Consider the following 16202-nt stretch of genomic DNA (forward strand, 5'->3'; position numbering starts at 1 on the left):
AAAAAAATCTATGACTTCTTTTCTATCACTATGCTAGTTCCCTATGCATTATGAAGCAGGCCCCAAAACACGTTTTGAAAATTCATTCATTCATCCATTCATCCACCCATTCAACATGATTTGCTGAATGTCTAATAGGTTCTAATGATATCTGACACTTTAACCACTATATCGGATATAAAAAGGGAAGTTGTTTCTCTACTGTAATCACTTAAATCTCTTTGTACACAAAGCATCACATTCCATTCCCTAATTTACAATGCTAGTAAGGGGTAACTGTAGTAAGTATCACACGAACCCTGCTGCTGCATGGCCGAGGGAGATTTGTTCATGGGAGAGGCAACCCTAAGGAAGATGCGCTGCCGCCAGGAAATTCGGCGAGGAGTGACAGGGGTTCCTCCAACGTTCAGGGACTCATTGCTGCAGGTAGACGAGGTCCTTTTTCTCCCCTCTCCATCACTGTAGAAAGCACATAAATATATAACTTGTAAGGGGAACTGCATAACATGATCCTTCACAACAAAATGGCAGCACAAGCCATTCCCAAGTCCTATCACGGGCAAGCACAAGCCACAGGCAACATGGAGTGATGCATCAGCAGGCACACTGGTCACCCAGGCCACCACATCCTGGGTCAGATGCAGTCCAGGCCACAGCCCAGTCATCAGAAGCTCACCTGTTTCTACTCATTCCATAGTAGCCACCCATTTCAGGTTCTAGCCTGAGCAAAGGAAGTACTTACACAGAGGAGCAAAGGCTGCTCGACTAATGAACTCATGCTTTCCTAAGATTGGCTACAAACAAAAATTAGTAGTTATTCTAAACAACGTCAGTGTTTCATAAAAGTGTCTTAAAGAGCTTTTCTTAGAGCTCTTATAGGATGGCTGACAAGATAGCTTCTAGTTGCCTGTAACTGTTAAATCTGTCTCCAGAGTGTTAGCTACTAATAGCTGGATCGTGATAGAAAGTAACCAGAACAAAGGCAGAAGAGTCAACCTTGGGATTATTGTTAGGCGATATATTAAAGAAAAAAGTGTGGCCAAGTGAGATTGGATAGGTTACATTTTAAAACATTAAGCAGATTTCTTTAGAGCAGGACTTCTCAGAGACTATAATATGCTAGCATGCACTGTGATTCTCCAAAGGGATATAGTATACAGAAATTCCCTAACTTACTTAAATTATTTGACCCCAGAATCAACTTCCTTAACTTTTTGGGGTGGTGAGGTAGGCAGCTGGGTATGTCACATCTTTCTACATTGGTGCTTTGTGAAACAAACATACAGAAATGCTGGTCTGCTCTAAGAATTTCATTTTCTAGGAAAGAGAACTCTAAATTTTGCTGGGGCTATCTGCAAGAAAAGGTCATTAATTTTAGAAAAGGTCATTATGACTCAAACTTAACTTTTGAGACCAATTACGTTAGCAGCCAAAATACCATGCAATTACTGTTGCTGCTTGTGGTGGGAATATTTTGCACTTTTAAGTTTTAAAGTCTCTGAGCTTTCCTGAGAGAACGGTGAAGATAACAATATTTACACATGGTGATACCAACAAGTGAAGGTGTGCAACTTCTGACGGAACCAAGAAGTGTTAGTAGTTAGGGCAGAAAGGAAACTCAGCTAAAAAAGCCACAACCCCACGTACATACTCAGAGGAACTCACTAAGGCGAAGAAAATCAAAAGTCAGAAGAGCAATTCAGCCCTTACCTGTCATCTTTGCATTTACTTTGTGTATCCATAGTCACAGTTATCAGGTAATTCAGTTATTTCTAATCTTGATCTATCTTTCTGGAACTACTGCTTCTAGATTAGCTAAATTAAGTTTAAGAAAGAGACATAGCTTTGAGCTGCTACACAGACAGCAAGTGACATGCTGGATCATGATACTTCAGAAAGTAGCTGATACACACATCCCAATACAGTAAAACCCACTTTGTTATGTATCCTGGATAAAGTTATAACCCTAATATGTGTCCACAGTTCACAGCTTTGCCATACTGAATGAATATATCCACCTTCACTTCCCCTTTGGAAAGCATTAATTCAAGTATTTCGCTTTTGGGAACTACGATTCAAATGTTCTATATACAATAGTTATATCCTAAGAAACAAGCTTAACCTACCCTGTATCTTCGTTTGTGTAACACTATTTCACTGGCAGTTATGTGCTAAATGCCCAACTCAAGGATGTATTTCTAGCTCCTAGTGTAGTAAATGGCTATTAATAGTAAGCATCCAACAAATATCCATGGAATAAATTAATATTGTAAAACCATTAAACACATTAACTCAGAAGGGTAAGTAAAATGGACAAAAAATATTGGCTAGGCTAACATGTCAGGAATAAATAAAAGATCTACCTTCTTAAAACCCTTTGTTTGTAGTCACAACTTTTTACGTTTTTCTTGCAAAACGTTCTAATAGCTGTTTCCCAAAAGCACAGACTGAGGGGTTGGTGGCATTGGTAGGTATTGACAATGACAATACTGGTAATAAACAACATAAGGCATCTTTTTTCCAGATAGTGAAACAGCTATATAAGGGTATCTAATTTATAATTTAAGCCTAGAAAGCTAAGTGAAATACTTATGTAGAAGTAACTATTTCAATGCCTCACAGGATAAGTGTTCAATAAAAAGTAGTTTCTCTTGACTTTTTAGTACCTCTAACAACAAAAATAGAATAAACCAAACCTAAGGGTTCTGAAACTTTTATATTTTAATGCTGGAATTAAAACATCTTTTCCAATTCAGTGTTAATGACATATCAAGCATTTGGGTAGTACTAAAAGTGAGAAGAACCCATATCATTTTCATTATTGCCTGTAAAATATACAGTTTTGGGGGAAATAGGCTATAAAATTGGTGCATGGTGTACCCTTCCATTAGCCCAATATTACAGATTTGAGAATTTCATAACATCTAAAACTTTAAATCCTGTAATCTAAATAAATTGCCAAATGATGCATTTTCTTCATATGTCTGGAATTTAATGGCCAGTAACAAGCCAAAAATTAGCTGTCAAAATATAAGATAATGCTGCACTAAAAGGAAGTAGTTACATAACAGACCATTGACCCTTTATCATGTACTAGAAAACGACATCCTGAAAAAGCAGTTTGGTGGCCAAGATAAGGCAAAAGCTGCCCTGCTGGGCTTCCCTGGTGGCGCAGTGGTTGAGGGTCCGCCTGCTGATGCAGGGGACACGGGTTCGTGCCCCGGTCCAGGAAGATCCCACATGCCGCGGAGCGGCTGGGCCCGTGAGCCATGGCCGCTGAGCCTGCGCGTCCGGAGCCTGTGCTCCGCAACGGGAGAGGCCACAACAGTGAGAGGCCCGCGTACCGCAAAAAAAAGAAAAAAAAAAAAAAAAAAGCTGCCCTGCTTCATCTAGTAAGAGAAATATGTATTCCAAAGTCAGGGTCCAGATAAGGGTTTCAACAGTCAGTGCATCTATGCAACTTACAACAATTTACTTTTTGATTTACATTTAATCAGCAACCTGACATTCCTAAGGCAGTAATTTTAAGAATCAAAACCAAGTGAAACACTTCTGTGCATCAAAATTCTTACATCTCACATTGGAAACTTTACTGGGCTGAGGGGGGAAACTTTTTGTTTTGTTTGTTTTTTGCTTTCTTACTACCACAGTAGTTTTCACTTCAACTTCTCCTTTAACTAATCCTAGGCAAGCAAAATGTCCACCTTTTGAGTAAAAATGAAAACAAAACAACGTGTGGCATTTATGACAGTAATAATAAAGCAAATACAAAAAGACATACTATGTGCCAGGCACTATTCAAAGCATTTTACAAGTATGAACTCATTTCTACCTCACAGCAACCCTATGGGGTAGATGGCACTACAATTCCCATTTTTAGTGAGGAAATTGAGGCAGAAAGAAGCTAAGTAATTTGCCCACAGTCTCTGGAATATAAGTAGAAGAGTCATGATTCAAACCCAGGCAGTCCAGAATACAGACACTTAGGCTCTGTACTGTATGCACTATGTCAATGTAAATACTCTTTGCATTAGTTCAGACAAAGCTCTATTGGTTCATAAAACTAAAGCTGTCAGGACTCACAGGATCCCCCGCATTTCTAGTGAAAAAAAAATCAGTGTCTGATTAGCATTAAGTCTTTAGGTCAGTATTTCTCCTTCCATTTCTTAATGGAAGAATGTCATTTATTTTAGCAGAGAAATAACTTCAGAGTATTATTACATTACGTGTTCATTTATGTAAATGTCTCACTTTGTTTTCTTTGCTTTTGAAATCATTGCATTCCAAAATGTAAACACTTTTTTATTTTTAAATAGGAAGATCAAATCAAAACCACATTAATATATATACCAGCATACATTGGGAAATTAATTATCTTTACATTTTTTAAATGATGAAGCAAATAAGAACCATTACCTTATTTTTTCAAATAATCTTTTCCCTCCTTCTTTTGTATTTTGGAATATCAATACATGCATTATAAAATTGTTTCCCAAGAGACATATCCAGGAAAAGTATTCTGTGCCAGCATTACCTCTATGAAAATTTGTTAAATTAAAAATTAATAACTAGGAAGGAAATACTACATAGAGAATGTCCATCTATTTTTGTATTGGTATATTCTATATATACTTTCTATTACCAGTCACCAATTAATCAAGAACCACAATCCATGAACAGAAATGAGAGCTTTATAAGGGAAGAAAAAAAAAATCCTCTACTATGTGTATCACGGTGTAAGCTGGGAGGCACTTCCAAGTCCTTCTGGACACAGCATCTATCAAAAGCTACAGATATGATATGAACCTTCCCACAGAGCTTCAAGATAACTTTTTAATATATCCTTGACCAAGCAGTTATAACCTTCAGCTATTACACTAACATTACACTTCTTATATTAACACAGAATTTTTAATGCATACTTACTTGCCTGCTTTAATAAAAATTAATTCCAATAACAATAACACTGGACATGGCACAGAATGAAGGTGTTTTAGTGACCACACACAGGGACTCAACTTTAAGAAGGATGCAGTCATGTTTTATTTCCCACCAGGGCAACACACACACTTTTCACAGAGGTAAATAAACTCTTAGGCCAGGACCAGTTTTACATGGCACTGTTCTGCGGGGCAGAAGCCCCCATCTCCCAACCCCCTTATTAGCACCCATCTAAAACTACGAGTATCATGAAGTCCAAATAAATGTCTACAAGCTGATTGAATCTATATCTAAATCACAATGTATTACACTCAAGATAGAAACAAAACTTGATTAATGGCATAGCAACCATTTAACAGAAATCTGAAAAGGCTTTCTCTCTGTAAATACCTCAAGAAAGGTTACATGGAACAGCACAGTGTAGAAACTTGAGTTTCTTCCACAGGACCCATAGTACAATTTAACTCATAATTGCTTTAGGTGGACTAATAGTTTATCTAAGCCCTGGCTTCACCTGGGTACAAATCTGTCATCCTATGGAAAATCTTTACTAATTAAATAAAACTGAGAATGAGCTATTAGTGGAAACTAATATATAGCATCCGAGCTGAGTCAAAAGCGATAGATTAATCAATGGGTAAAACAAAAAAAGAACAAGAACAAAGAATTTTATTTCCTAAACTCTACACTGAATGAAAAACAATTTAATTAAGTTTTTTTGCATTGGAAGTTAAAATATATCTGGGTAGCTCATTTGTGTACTCACATCCTTATACCCTAAAGTTATGAAAATGACTTCAAGCAAGATATTAAACCTCCTTGGGGCTTAGTCGAACCCTATCTAAAATAAGGAAATTATGGGCCAGATGACTCCTAAGATAATACACAGAACTAATTCTATGTTTGTAGTAGAACCTAGAAAGACACACAGTAAAGCCTAACATTTCTGTTGGGCTTTAAAATGTAGATAAGAAATTATTATTGAAATGGTCTTACACCCAACCGTCAAAAAAATGTAAGTCAATTACAAGTCTCAAAAAAGTCACTTTTTATCTTATCAATGTGGCCAAAATAATTTTTTTCCTTTGAATATCTCATTCTAGTCCAATCTTTGATACCGGATTTTACGCCCACTAGAAAGAAATCTAAATGTCAGTGGCCCCAAACAGGAAGATGGGGATATCTGTTTTCCATTGGGTTTGTGATATGAGCAAAGCATAGAAACTAGAACAAAGTAAAGAATAATCATTTTCAGTTAAGTTGTTCAGCAGTGATTCTGGATATTTACCACAAAAAGCATATGGGTCAAGAGGAAGAAATGTCATCACAGATGTGGGCAGACTTCCATAATGAGGAAGTAGGTGTTTTCCTGTGTCCAGCCCAGTGGGAGGTCTGGAAAGCCTCAGCAATGTGTCAAAGTAACCAATGTGTCAGGAATTAAGATGAACAGAAATAAACTAATAATTCTCTTCAGTGAAAACCAGATTCGATTTTATGAGTATGTTTCTTTTAGGGTTCTGATTTCTGCATCTTCTTGGGATTTGAAATAAACTCCTCTCATGTACATATGTACCTCCAAACTAGCAAATTAACTTCTATTAGTTCAAAATTTTAATTAGTTTTTTTTGTTTGTTTGTTTGTTTTTGCGGTACGTAGGCCTCTCACTGTTGTGGCCTCTCCCGTTGCAGAGCACAGGCTCCGGACGTGCAAGCTCAGCGGCCATGGCTCACGGGCCCAGCCGCTCCGCGGCATGTGGGATCCTCCTGGACCGGGGCACGAACCCGTGTCCCCTGCATCGGCAGGCGGACTCTCAACCACTGCGCCACCAGGGAAGCCCTTTAATTAGTTTTTGATTGAAGGCCACAGCACCATCCTAAAGAACTCAACATGCAATAGACTAGCAACAGGATTTCTATTTGCAATCAACCTTTTATATGATCATTCATGATCTTTGATTACACCAGGCATCACATTTCCCCTACTATATACCCTTCACAGCACTGGAAGGATGGCATGCATTCAGGAGACAGCCAAAACTGATTTTTAAATTAATGGTGATAATCAGTTGGAAGAATTAATAAATTTTTAAACAAAAATATTAGGCCTCTAATCACCTTGATTCTAAAGCAGTGTCCCGTCTAGTACAACAGGAAAACAAGGAACGACATTAGCATAGAGGAAGAGAGATGTCCCAAACCAGGATTTAGAATAAAAAGGCATTCCCGTAAGACATGACTAAAGCACAGATAATTTCAATAATGTACCATAATGAGTGATTACACTATTTTTCTCAGTGAATATGAGAGAACTATACAACCAAAACTACCACGAAGTACTTACCAGCAAAAATCTATTTTCTCATTGAAAAGTTTTATAAGCAGAAGTAATGACTATCATTTGACCAATGAATTTCAATATAAATATTTTTAAAATATAGGCTTAAAAGCTAAGAAGCAATAAGGAGGAACAAAGATGCTTGTTTATAAAAGGATATATTATATTTGATAGATATAAATATATAAATATAAATATATAAATTATATAAATATACCATCTCATCATACACAATTATATTTTAGCTACTACACAATGAAATAACATTAAATTTTTAAGAATTAATTTGAAGGTAAAACAAAACATATGTGTACTCCCTTTCCTTTAGCATCTCAGTGCTGTGCAAATGAACCTACTAATCAATAAATCATGATATTAAAAATATCTTGGCTTCTTTTTCTCAGCCTGCTTAAAAACAATAATCTACATGTTTTTAATAATTCAGAATAGTGGTCCTGGAGAAGAATGCCTAACCTGAATTTAAAATTTCAAATTAACATGCTCTTTAAATAGTATTTGTTAGCCTATGTGCTAACCTACCATATACCTTACTTGACTATGAATATTTAGAGATCCACTCTATGCATCTAATAAGATATGAGTTACCCAAGTGAAAAGAAAATACCTGGTGTGGGAAGACACCCATTTAGCATCTCCCCACAACTAGGGCACCTGCCGGCCACTGGTAGGGGATTCTGATGCCCAAGGAGACAGGAGGAACCCCAAAGTGAACTGGTAGGACGAAGGGGGACTGAGGGGCAGGAGAAGTGGAGGCCAGACAGGATCGGCAACCCTGAAGCTGGGGAGATCAGGAGAGGAGGCGGGAGAGACTCTCAGGGAAGAGCAGGAAAAGAGCGGAGGGCAATTCCCTCACCCACTCGGGCCAGGGAGCCTGCTGAGCTGCCAAGCTGGTACCCCTCATCCAAAGCCCCATCCAGGCCGTGTGGGTCCTGGAGGCATAGGAGGGAGGCCGGGGAGATCAGGAGAGGAGGTGGGAGGGGCCCTCCAGGAGGAATGGGAGAGGAGTGGAGAGGTTGATTGCCCCGCCCACTCGGGCCAGGGGAGACTGCTGAGCTCCCAGGCTGGTCCTCTGCCCTCCAAGGCCCCCCAGCCCGGCCGAATTGGTCCTGGGGGCTTAGAAGGGAGGCCAGGGAGATCAGGAGAGGCAGGTGGGAGGAGCCCTCCGGGAGAAGTGGGAGAGGAGAGGAGAGCGTTTGCCCTGCCTACTTGAACCCAGGAAGCCTGCTGAGCTCCCAGGTGAGGTCCCCTGCCCCCTGAGACCAGGGCTGGGGGTCACGCCTGGGCCCCTTCTGTTCCTTGAGCCTAAGCCCCACCCCCCATAGCCGCCAGGGCCTTTTCCAGCCCTGTGGGTCCTGAGCATTGGCCCCGCCCACCACCCCAACCTCTCCCTTGCTTAGGCCCCGCCCTCCACAGCCAAGGCCTTCTCCCCGCTCCCCCACCCTTTTTTTCTTTTCCCTCCTCCTCTTTTTTGTTATTGTGGTACTGATGTACCTTCTGGTTATTGATTCATCTCTATTTTTATTTTTATATTCTTCCTAACATATCTATTAGATTCCAGTCTAATTTTACTTTTTACTTTGTTATTGTTCTTTTTTTTTTTGCCACCCCAGGCAGCTTGCAGGATCTTGGTTCACGAGCCCAGGGTCGGGTGGAAGCTCCTGCAGTGGGAGCTCCGAGTCTGAACCACTGGACTAAGAGAGAACCTAAGACCCCAGGGAATATTCATCAGAGTGAGCTCTCATGGAACTCCTCATCTCAGCACCAAGACCCAGCTCTACCCAATAGCCTAAAAACTCCAGTGTTGGAAGCTTCAGGCCAAACAACCAGCAAAACAGGAACACAATCCCACTCATAAAAAAAAAAAAAAAGAAATTAGATGGCAAAAAAATACATCACAGATAAAGGAGCAAGGTAAAAACCTACAAGACCAAATAAATGAAGAGGAAATAGGCAATCTACCTGAAAAAGAATTCAGAGTAATGATAGTAAAAATGATCCAGAATCTCGGAAATAGAATGGAGTCATGGATTGAGAAAATACAAGAAATGTTTAACAAAGATCTAAAAGAACTACAGAAGAAACAAACAGAGATGAACAACACAATAACTGCAATGAAAAATACACTAGAAGGAATCACTAACAGAATAACTGAGGCAGAAGAACGGATAAGTGAGCTGGAAGACAAAATGGTGGAAATAACTGCCGAGGAGCAGAATAAAGAAAAAATAATGAAAAAAAATTGAAGACAATCTCAGAGACCTCTGGGACAACACTAAATCCACCAACATTCGAATTATAGGGGTCCCAGAAGAAGAAGAGAAAAAGAAAGGGTCTGAGAAAATATATGAAGAGGGTATAGATGAAAACACCCCTAACATGGGAAAGAAAATAGTCACCCAAGTCCAGGAAGCACAGAGAGTCCCTTACAAGATAAATGCTAGGAAGAACATACCAAGACACATATTAATCAAAGTAACAAAAATTAAATTCAAAGAAAAATATATTAAAAGCAGCAAGGGAAAAACAACAAATAATATAAAAAGGAATCCCCATAAGGTTATCAGCTGATTTTTCAGCAGAAACTCTGCAGGTCAGAAGGGAGTGGCAGGATATACTTAAAGTGATGAAAGAGAAAAACCTACAACCAAATTACTCTACCCAGCAAGGATCTCATTTGGATTCGATGGAGAAGTCAAAAGCTTTCCAGACAAGCAAAAGCTAAAAGAATTCAGCACCACCAAACCAGCTCTATAACAAATGCTAAAGGAACTTCTCTAGGTGGGAAGCACAAGAGAAGGAAAAGACCAACAAAAAACAAACCCAAAACAGTTAAGAAAATGGTAATAGGAACATACATATTGATAATAACCTTGAATGTAAATGGATTAAATGCCCCAAACAAAAGACACAGACTGGCTGAATGGATACAAAAACAAGACCCATACATATGGTGTCTACAAGACACCCACTTCAGACCTAGGGACACATACAGACTGAAAGTGAAGGGATGGAAAAAGATATTCCATGCAAATGGAAATCAAAAGAGAGCTGGAATAGCAATAATTGTATCAGATAAAAGAGACTTTAAAATAAAGACAGCTACAAGAGATATGGAGGGGCACTATATAATGATCAAGGGAATCAATCCAAGAAGAAGATATAACAATGATAAATGTTTATGCACCCAACACAGGAGCACCTCAATACATAAGGCAAATGCTAACAACCATGAAAGGAGAAATCGACAGTAACACAATAATAGTAGGGGACTTTAACACCCCACTTACACTGATGGACAGATCATCCAAACAGAAAGTGAATAAAGAAACACAAGCTTTACATGACACAATAGACCAGATAGATATAACTGATATTTATAGAACATTCCACCCAAATGTGACAGAATACACTTTCTTCTCAAGTGCACATGGAACATTCTCCAGGATAGATCACATCTTGGGTCACATATCAAGCCTCAGAAAATTTAAGAAAATTGATATCGTATCAAGCATCTTTTCTAACCACAATGCTATGAGATTGGAGATCAATTACAGGAAAAAAACTGTAAAAAATACAAATACATGGAGGCTAAACAGTGTGCTACTAAATAACCAAGAGATCACTGAAGAAATCAAAGAAGAAATTTAAAAATCCATAGAAACAAATGACAATGAAAACACGATGACCCAAAACATATGGGGCACAGCAAAAGCAGTTCTAAGAGGGAAGTTTATAGCAATACAATCTCACCTCAAGAAACAAGAAAAATCACACATAAACAATCCAACCCTACACTGAAAACAACTGGAGTAAGGAGAACAAAGAAAACCCAAAGTCAGTAGAAGGAAAGAAATCATAAAGATCAGAGCAGAAAAAAATGAAACAGAAATGAAGAAAACAGTAGCAAAGATCAATAAAATGAAAAGCTGGTTCTTTGAGAAGATAAAGAAAATTGATAAGCCCTCAGCCAGACTTATCAAGAAAAAAAGGGAGAGGGCACAAATCAATAAAATTAGAAACGAAAAAGGAGAAATCACAACTGACACTGCAGAAATACAAAGGATTATAAGAGACTACTACAAACAACTATATGCCAATAAAATGGATGACCACGAAAAAATGTAAAAGTTCTTGGAAAGGTACAATTTTCCAAGACTGAACCAGGAAGAACTAGAAAATATAAACAGACCTATCACAAGTAATGAAATTGAAGCTATAAATAAAAATCTTCCAAAAAACAGAAGTCCATGACCAGATGGTTTCACAGGCAAATTCAATCAAACATTGAGAGAACAGCTAACACCAATCCTTCTCAAACTCTTCCAAAAAATTGCAGAGGGAGAAACACTCCCAAATTCATTCTATGAAGCCACCATCACACTGATACCAAAACCAGAAAAAGATATCACAAAAAAAGAAAATTATACAACAATATCACTGATGAACATAGATGCAAAAATCCTGAACAAGATACTAGCAAACAGAATCCAACAGCACATTAAAAGGATCATACACCATGATCTAGTGGGATTTACCCCAGAGATTCATGGATTCTTCAATATACGCAAATCAATCAATGTGGTATACCACATTAACAAATTAAGGAATAAAAACTATATGATCATCCCAATAGATGCAGAAAAAGCTGTTGACAAAATTCAACGCCAATTTATGATAAAAGCTCTCCAGAAAATGGGCATAGAGGGAAATACGGCCGTATATGACAAACCCACAGCAAGCATCCTACTCAATGGTGAAAACCTGAAAGCATTTCCTCTAAGATCAGGAAAAAGACAAGGATGTCCACTCTCTCCACTCTTATTCAACATAGTTTTGGAAGTCCTAGCCACAGCAATCAGAGAAGAAAAAGAAATAAAAAGAATACAGGGCTTCCCTGGTGGCACAGTGGTTAAGAATCTGCCTGCCAATGCAGGGGTCACGGGTTCGAGCCCTGGTCCGGGAAGATCCCACATGCTGCAGAGCAACTAAGCCCGTGTGCCACAATTACTGAGCCTGTGCTCTAGAGCCCACAAGCCACAAGTACTGAGCCTGTGTGCTGCAACTACTGAGGCCTGTGGGCCTAGAGCCTGTGCTCCACAACAAGAGAAGCCACCACAATGAGAAGCCTGTGTGCCACAACTAGAGAAAGACTGTGCACAGCAACAAAGACCCAATGCAGCCAAAAATTAAAATTAAAAAAAATTTTTTAAAAATACAAATTGGAAAAGAAGAAGTAAAACTGTCACTGTTTGCTGATAACATGATATTATACATAATAAATCTTAAAGATGCCACCAGAAAACTACTAGAACTAATTAATGAATTTGGTAAGGTTGCAGGATACAAAATTAATGCACAGATATCTGTGGCATTCCTATACACCAACAATGAAAAATCAGAACGAGAAATTAAGGAAACACTCCCACTTAACACTGAAACAAAAAGAATAAAATACCTAGGAATAAACCTGCCTAAGGAGGCGAAAGACTTGTACTCAGAAAACTATAAAACACTGACAAAAGAAATCAAAGATGACATAAACAGATGGAGAAATATACCATGTTCTTGGATTGGAAGAATCAATATTGTGAAAATGACTATACTACCCAAAGCAATCTATAGATTCACTGTGATCCCTATCAAACTACCAATGGCATTCTTCACAGAATTAGAACAAAAAATTTTACAATTTGTATGGAAACATAAAGGACCCCGAATAGCCAAAGCAATCTTGAGAAAGAAAAACAGAGTTGGAGGAATCAGGCTCCCTGACTTCAAACTATACCACAAAGCTACAGTAATCAAGACAATATGGTACTGGTGCAAAAACAGAAATACAGATCAATGGTACAGGATAGAATGCCCAGAGATAAACCTATGCATATATGGGCACCTAATTTTCGACAAAGGAGGCAAGAACATACAATGGAGAAAAGACAGCCTCTTCAGTAAGTGGTGCTGGGAAAACTGGACAGCTACATGTAAAAGAATGAAATTAGAATACTACCTAACACCATACACAAAAATAAACTCCAAATGGATTCGAGACCTAAATGTAAGACCAGACACTATAAAACTCTTAGAGGAAAACGTAGGAAAAACACTCTTTGACATAAGCCACAGCAAGATCTTTTTTGACCCACCTCCTAAAGTAATGGAAATAAAAACAAAAATAAACAAATGGGACTTAATGAAACTTAAAAGCTTTTGCACATCAAAGGCAACCATAAACAAGACGAAAAGACAACGCTCAGAATGGGAGAAAATATTTGCAAATGAAACAACAAAGGATTAATCTCCAAAATATACAAAGAGCTCATGGAGCGCAATATGTAAAAAACAAACAATCCAGTTAAAAAATGGGTGGAAGACCTAAGCAGACATTTCACCAAGGAAGACATACAGATGGCCAAGAGGCACATGAAAACATGCTCAACATCACTAATTATTAGAGAAATACAAATCAAAACTACAATGAGGTATCACCTCATACTGGTCAGAATGGCCATTATCAAAAAATCTAGAAACAATAAATGCTGGAAAGGGTGTGGAGAAAAGGGAACCCTCCTGCACTGTTGGTGGGAATGTAAATTGATACAGCCACTATGGAAAACAGTATGGAGGTTCCTTAAAAAACTAAAAATAGAACTACCATATGACCCAGCAATCCCACTACTGGGCATATGCCCTGAGAAAACCATAATTCAAAAAGACACACGTACCACAATGCTCACTGCTGCTCTATTTACAATAGCCAGGACATGGAAGCAACCTAAGTGCCCATCGACAGATGAATGGATAAAGATGTGGCACGTATATACAATGGAATATTACTCAGCCATAAAAAGAAACGAAACTGAGTTATTTGTAGTGAGGTGGATGGACTTAGAGTCTGTCATACAGAGTGAAGTAAGTCAGAAAGAGAAAAACAAATACCATATGCTAACGCATATATATGGAATCTAAAAAAAAAACTGGTACAGATGAATCTAGTGGCAGGGCAGGAATAAGGAGGTAGACATAGAGAATGGACTTGAGGACATGGGGTGGGAGGGCGAAGCTGGGGCGAAGTGAGTGTAGCTACCACATGTACACACGACCAATTGTGAAATAGTTGGCTGGTGGGTAGCAGCAGCATAGCACAGGGAGATTGGCTGGGTGCTTTGCAATGACCTAGAGGGGTGGGATAGAGAAGATGGGAGGGAGGCTCAACTGGGAGAGGATATGGGGACACGTGTATGCATATGGCTGATTCGCTTTGTTGTGCAACAGAAACTAACACAGTATTGTGAAGCAATTATACTGCAATAAAGATCTATTAAAAAAAAGAAAGAAAATTACATACTTTACTTGACTATGAATATTTAGAGATCCACTCTATGCATCTCATAAGATATGAGTTACCCAAGTGTAAAGAAAATTATATTTCATAGTTTTATGGACCTCCTTTCTATTCTGAATAGTTCTAGATATCATGGTAATTGTGTGCATATGATGTTTTCTCTGAAACCAGTAATAATGAGAGATGTAGAGTTCAGAAATTACTGACATAAAACCACACTCTTGAATATCCTCATTCTTAGGAAATTGACACTAAAGTATTCAGAGTAAAAGGACATAATATCTGCAACCTACTCACAAATGGCTTAGAATAAAAAAATATATGCATATATGTATGTATGTATGTACATATACATGTAAACAGACTGACAAAGCAAATGTTAAAAATTGATGAATCTGGAGAAAGAGTTAGCAGTTCTCCATAATATTTTTGCAACTCTCCTGTAAATTTGGAATCATTTCACAATACCAATTTTTTAAAAACTCTCTCCAAGATTCTAACTAGTAAATTTATGTCTAAGTGACTTACTAATTGAAATAAACCTATTAACAGTGAATTTTGTCCAATAATTTTACTACTGTGTAGATAGTCATCAATAATGCATGGGTATGTACCACTATAGGCGTGTATAATAATATCCAGGGAGAGTACGCTTTAAAAGCCAAAAGACTAGAAATAACCCACATGTCCACTGGCAAATGAATGCACTGTGATATAGTAAATGAAATACTATCCAGCAATAAAAATGAATGAACTGAAGTGCACATAAAAATAGGAATGAATCTCATAAATTAATTTAAGTGAAGGAAGCCAGATATAAAAGAATTTATGCTGTATCATTCCATTTATAGAAAGTTCAAAACCAGGCAAAACTGAACTATGGTATTTGAGGTCAGGATGTGGGGTAGAGATTGGGTGGGAAAATGTGAGGAGCTGCAGGTGCGCTGGTAGCATTCCATGTATTGACTGGGTTGGGGTGATGTGGGATGTTCACTCTGTGATAATCCATGGAGCTGGATGCGTATAATTAGCATACTTTTTTTTTTCCGGTATAGTTTTTAGTGATTAGCGTACTTTTTAATGAAAAATGTTAAGTGTCTTTTTGGCTTATCGATTCTATGCTGTCAAATTACAAAACAGCATACAAAAATTAAACAAAAACATGCCAAAATGTGCTCTCTGATTTTTAGAACTTCTCAGAGCCAAGAGAACACTACAAAGTACAGAAAATACGATGATTTTTAATAATCCTATAAATTTAAAAGTTCTCCACATGTTTAAATATAGCATTTCAAATAAGATCACTTCAAAGAAGTGAATTTTTTTCAATACAAAACTAAATATTTGTCCTCTGACTTCAATATCCTCCTATTAGAATGAGGTACAGAAGGCTTAAGGGAAGCTAGGCACAAGAATGATACATACATCTAGGCAGAAACTACTGAAGATGAGCATATAACCATACATTAAAAACTATAAATAATTTTTTTTTTTTTTTTTTGCGGTACACGGGCCTCTCACTGTTGTGGCCTCTCCCGCTGCGGAGCACAGGCTCCGGATGCGC

The 16202-nt window shown here is 38.1% G+C and overlaps 1 protein-coding gene across 3 annotated transcripts in view; it reads right to left on the reverse strand.

Moving 5' to 3' along the window:
* Positions 1–16202, reverse strand: part of TBC1D4 (TBC1 domain family member 4) — a 223689-nt gene that overhangs the window by 32298 nt on the left and 175189 nt on the right. For all 3 annotated transcript variants that reach the window (XM_081214741.1, XM_081214742.1, XM_081214743.1), the window contains exon 11: positions 299–459. In XM_081214741.1, coding sequence (XP_081070867.1) covers positions 299–459 — 161 coding nt within the window. The remainder of the gene's footprint in view (positions 1–298; positions 460–16202) is intronic.

Source organism: Mesoplodon bidens, assembly GCF_964165515.1.
Source record: "Mesoplodon bidens genome assembly, chromosome: 17".
Classification (NCBI taxonomy): domain Eukaryota; kingdom Metazoa; phylum Chordata; class Mammalia; order Artiodactyla; family Ziphiidae; genus Mesoplodon; species Mesoplodon bidens.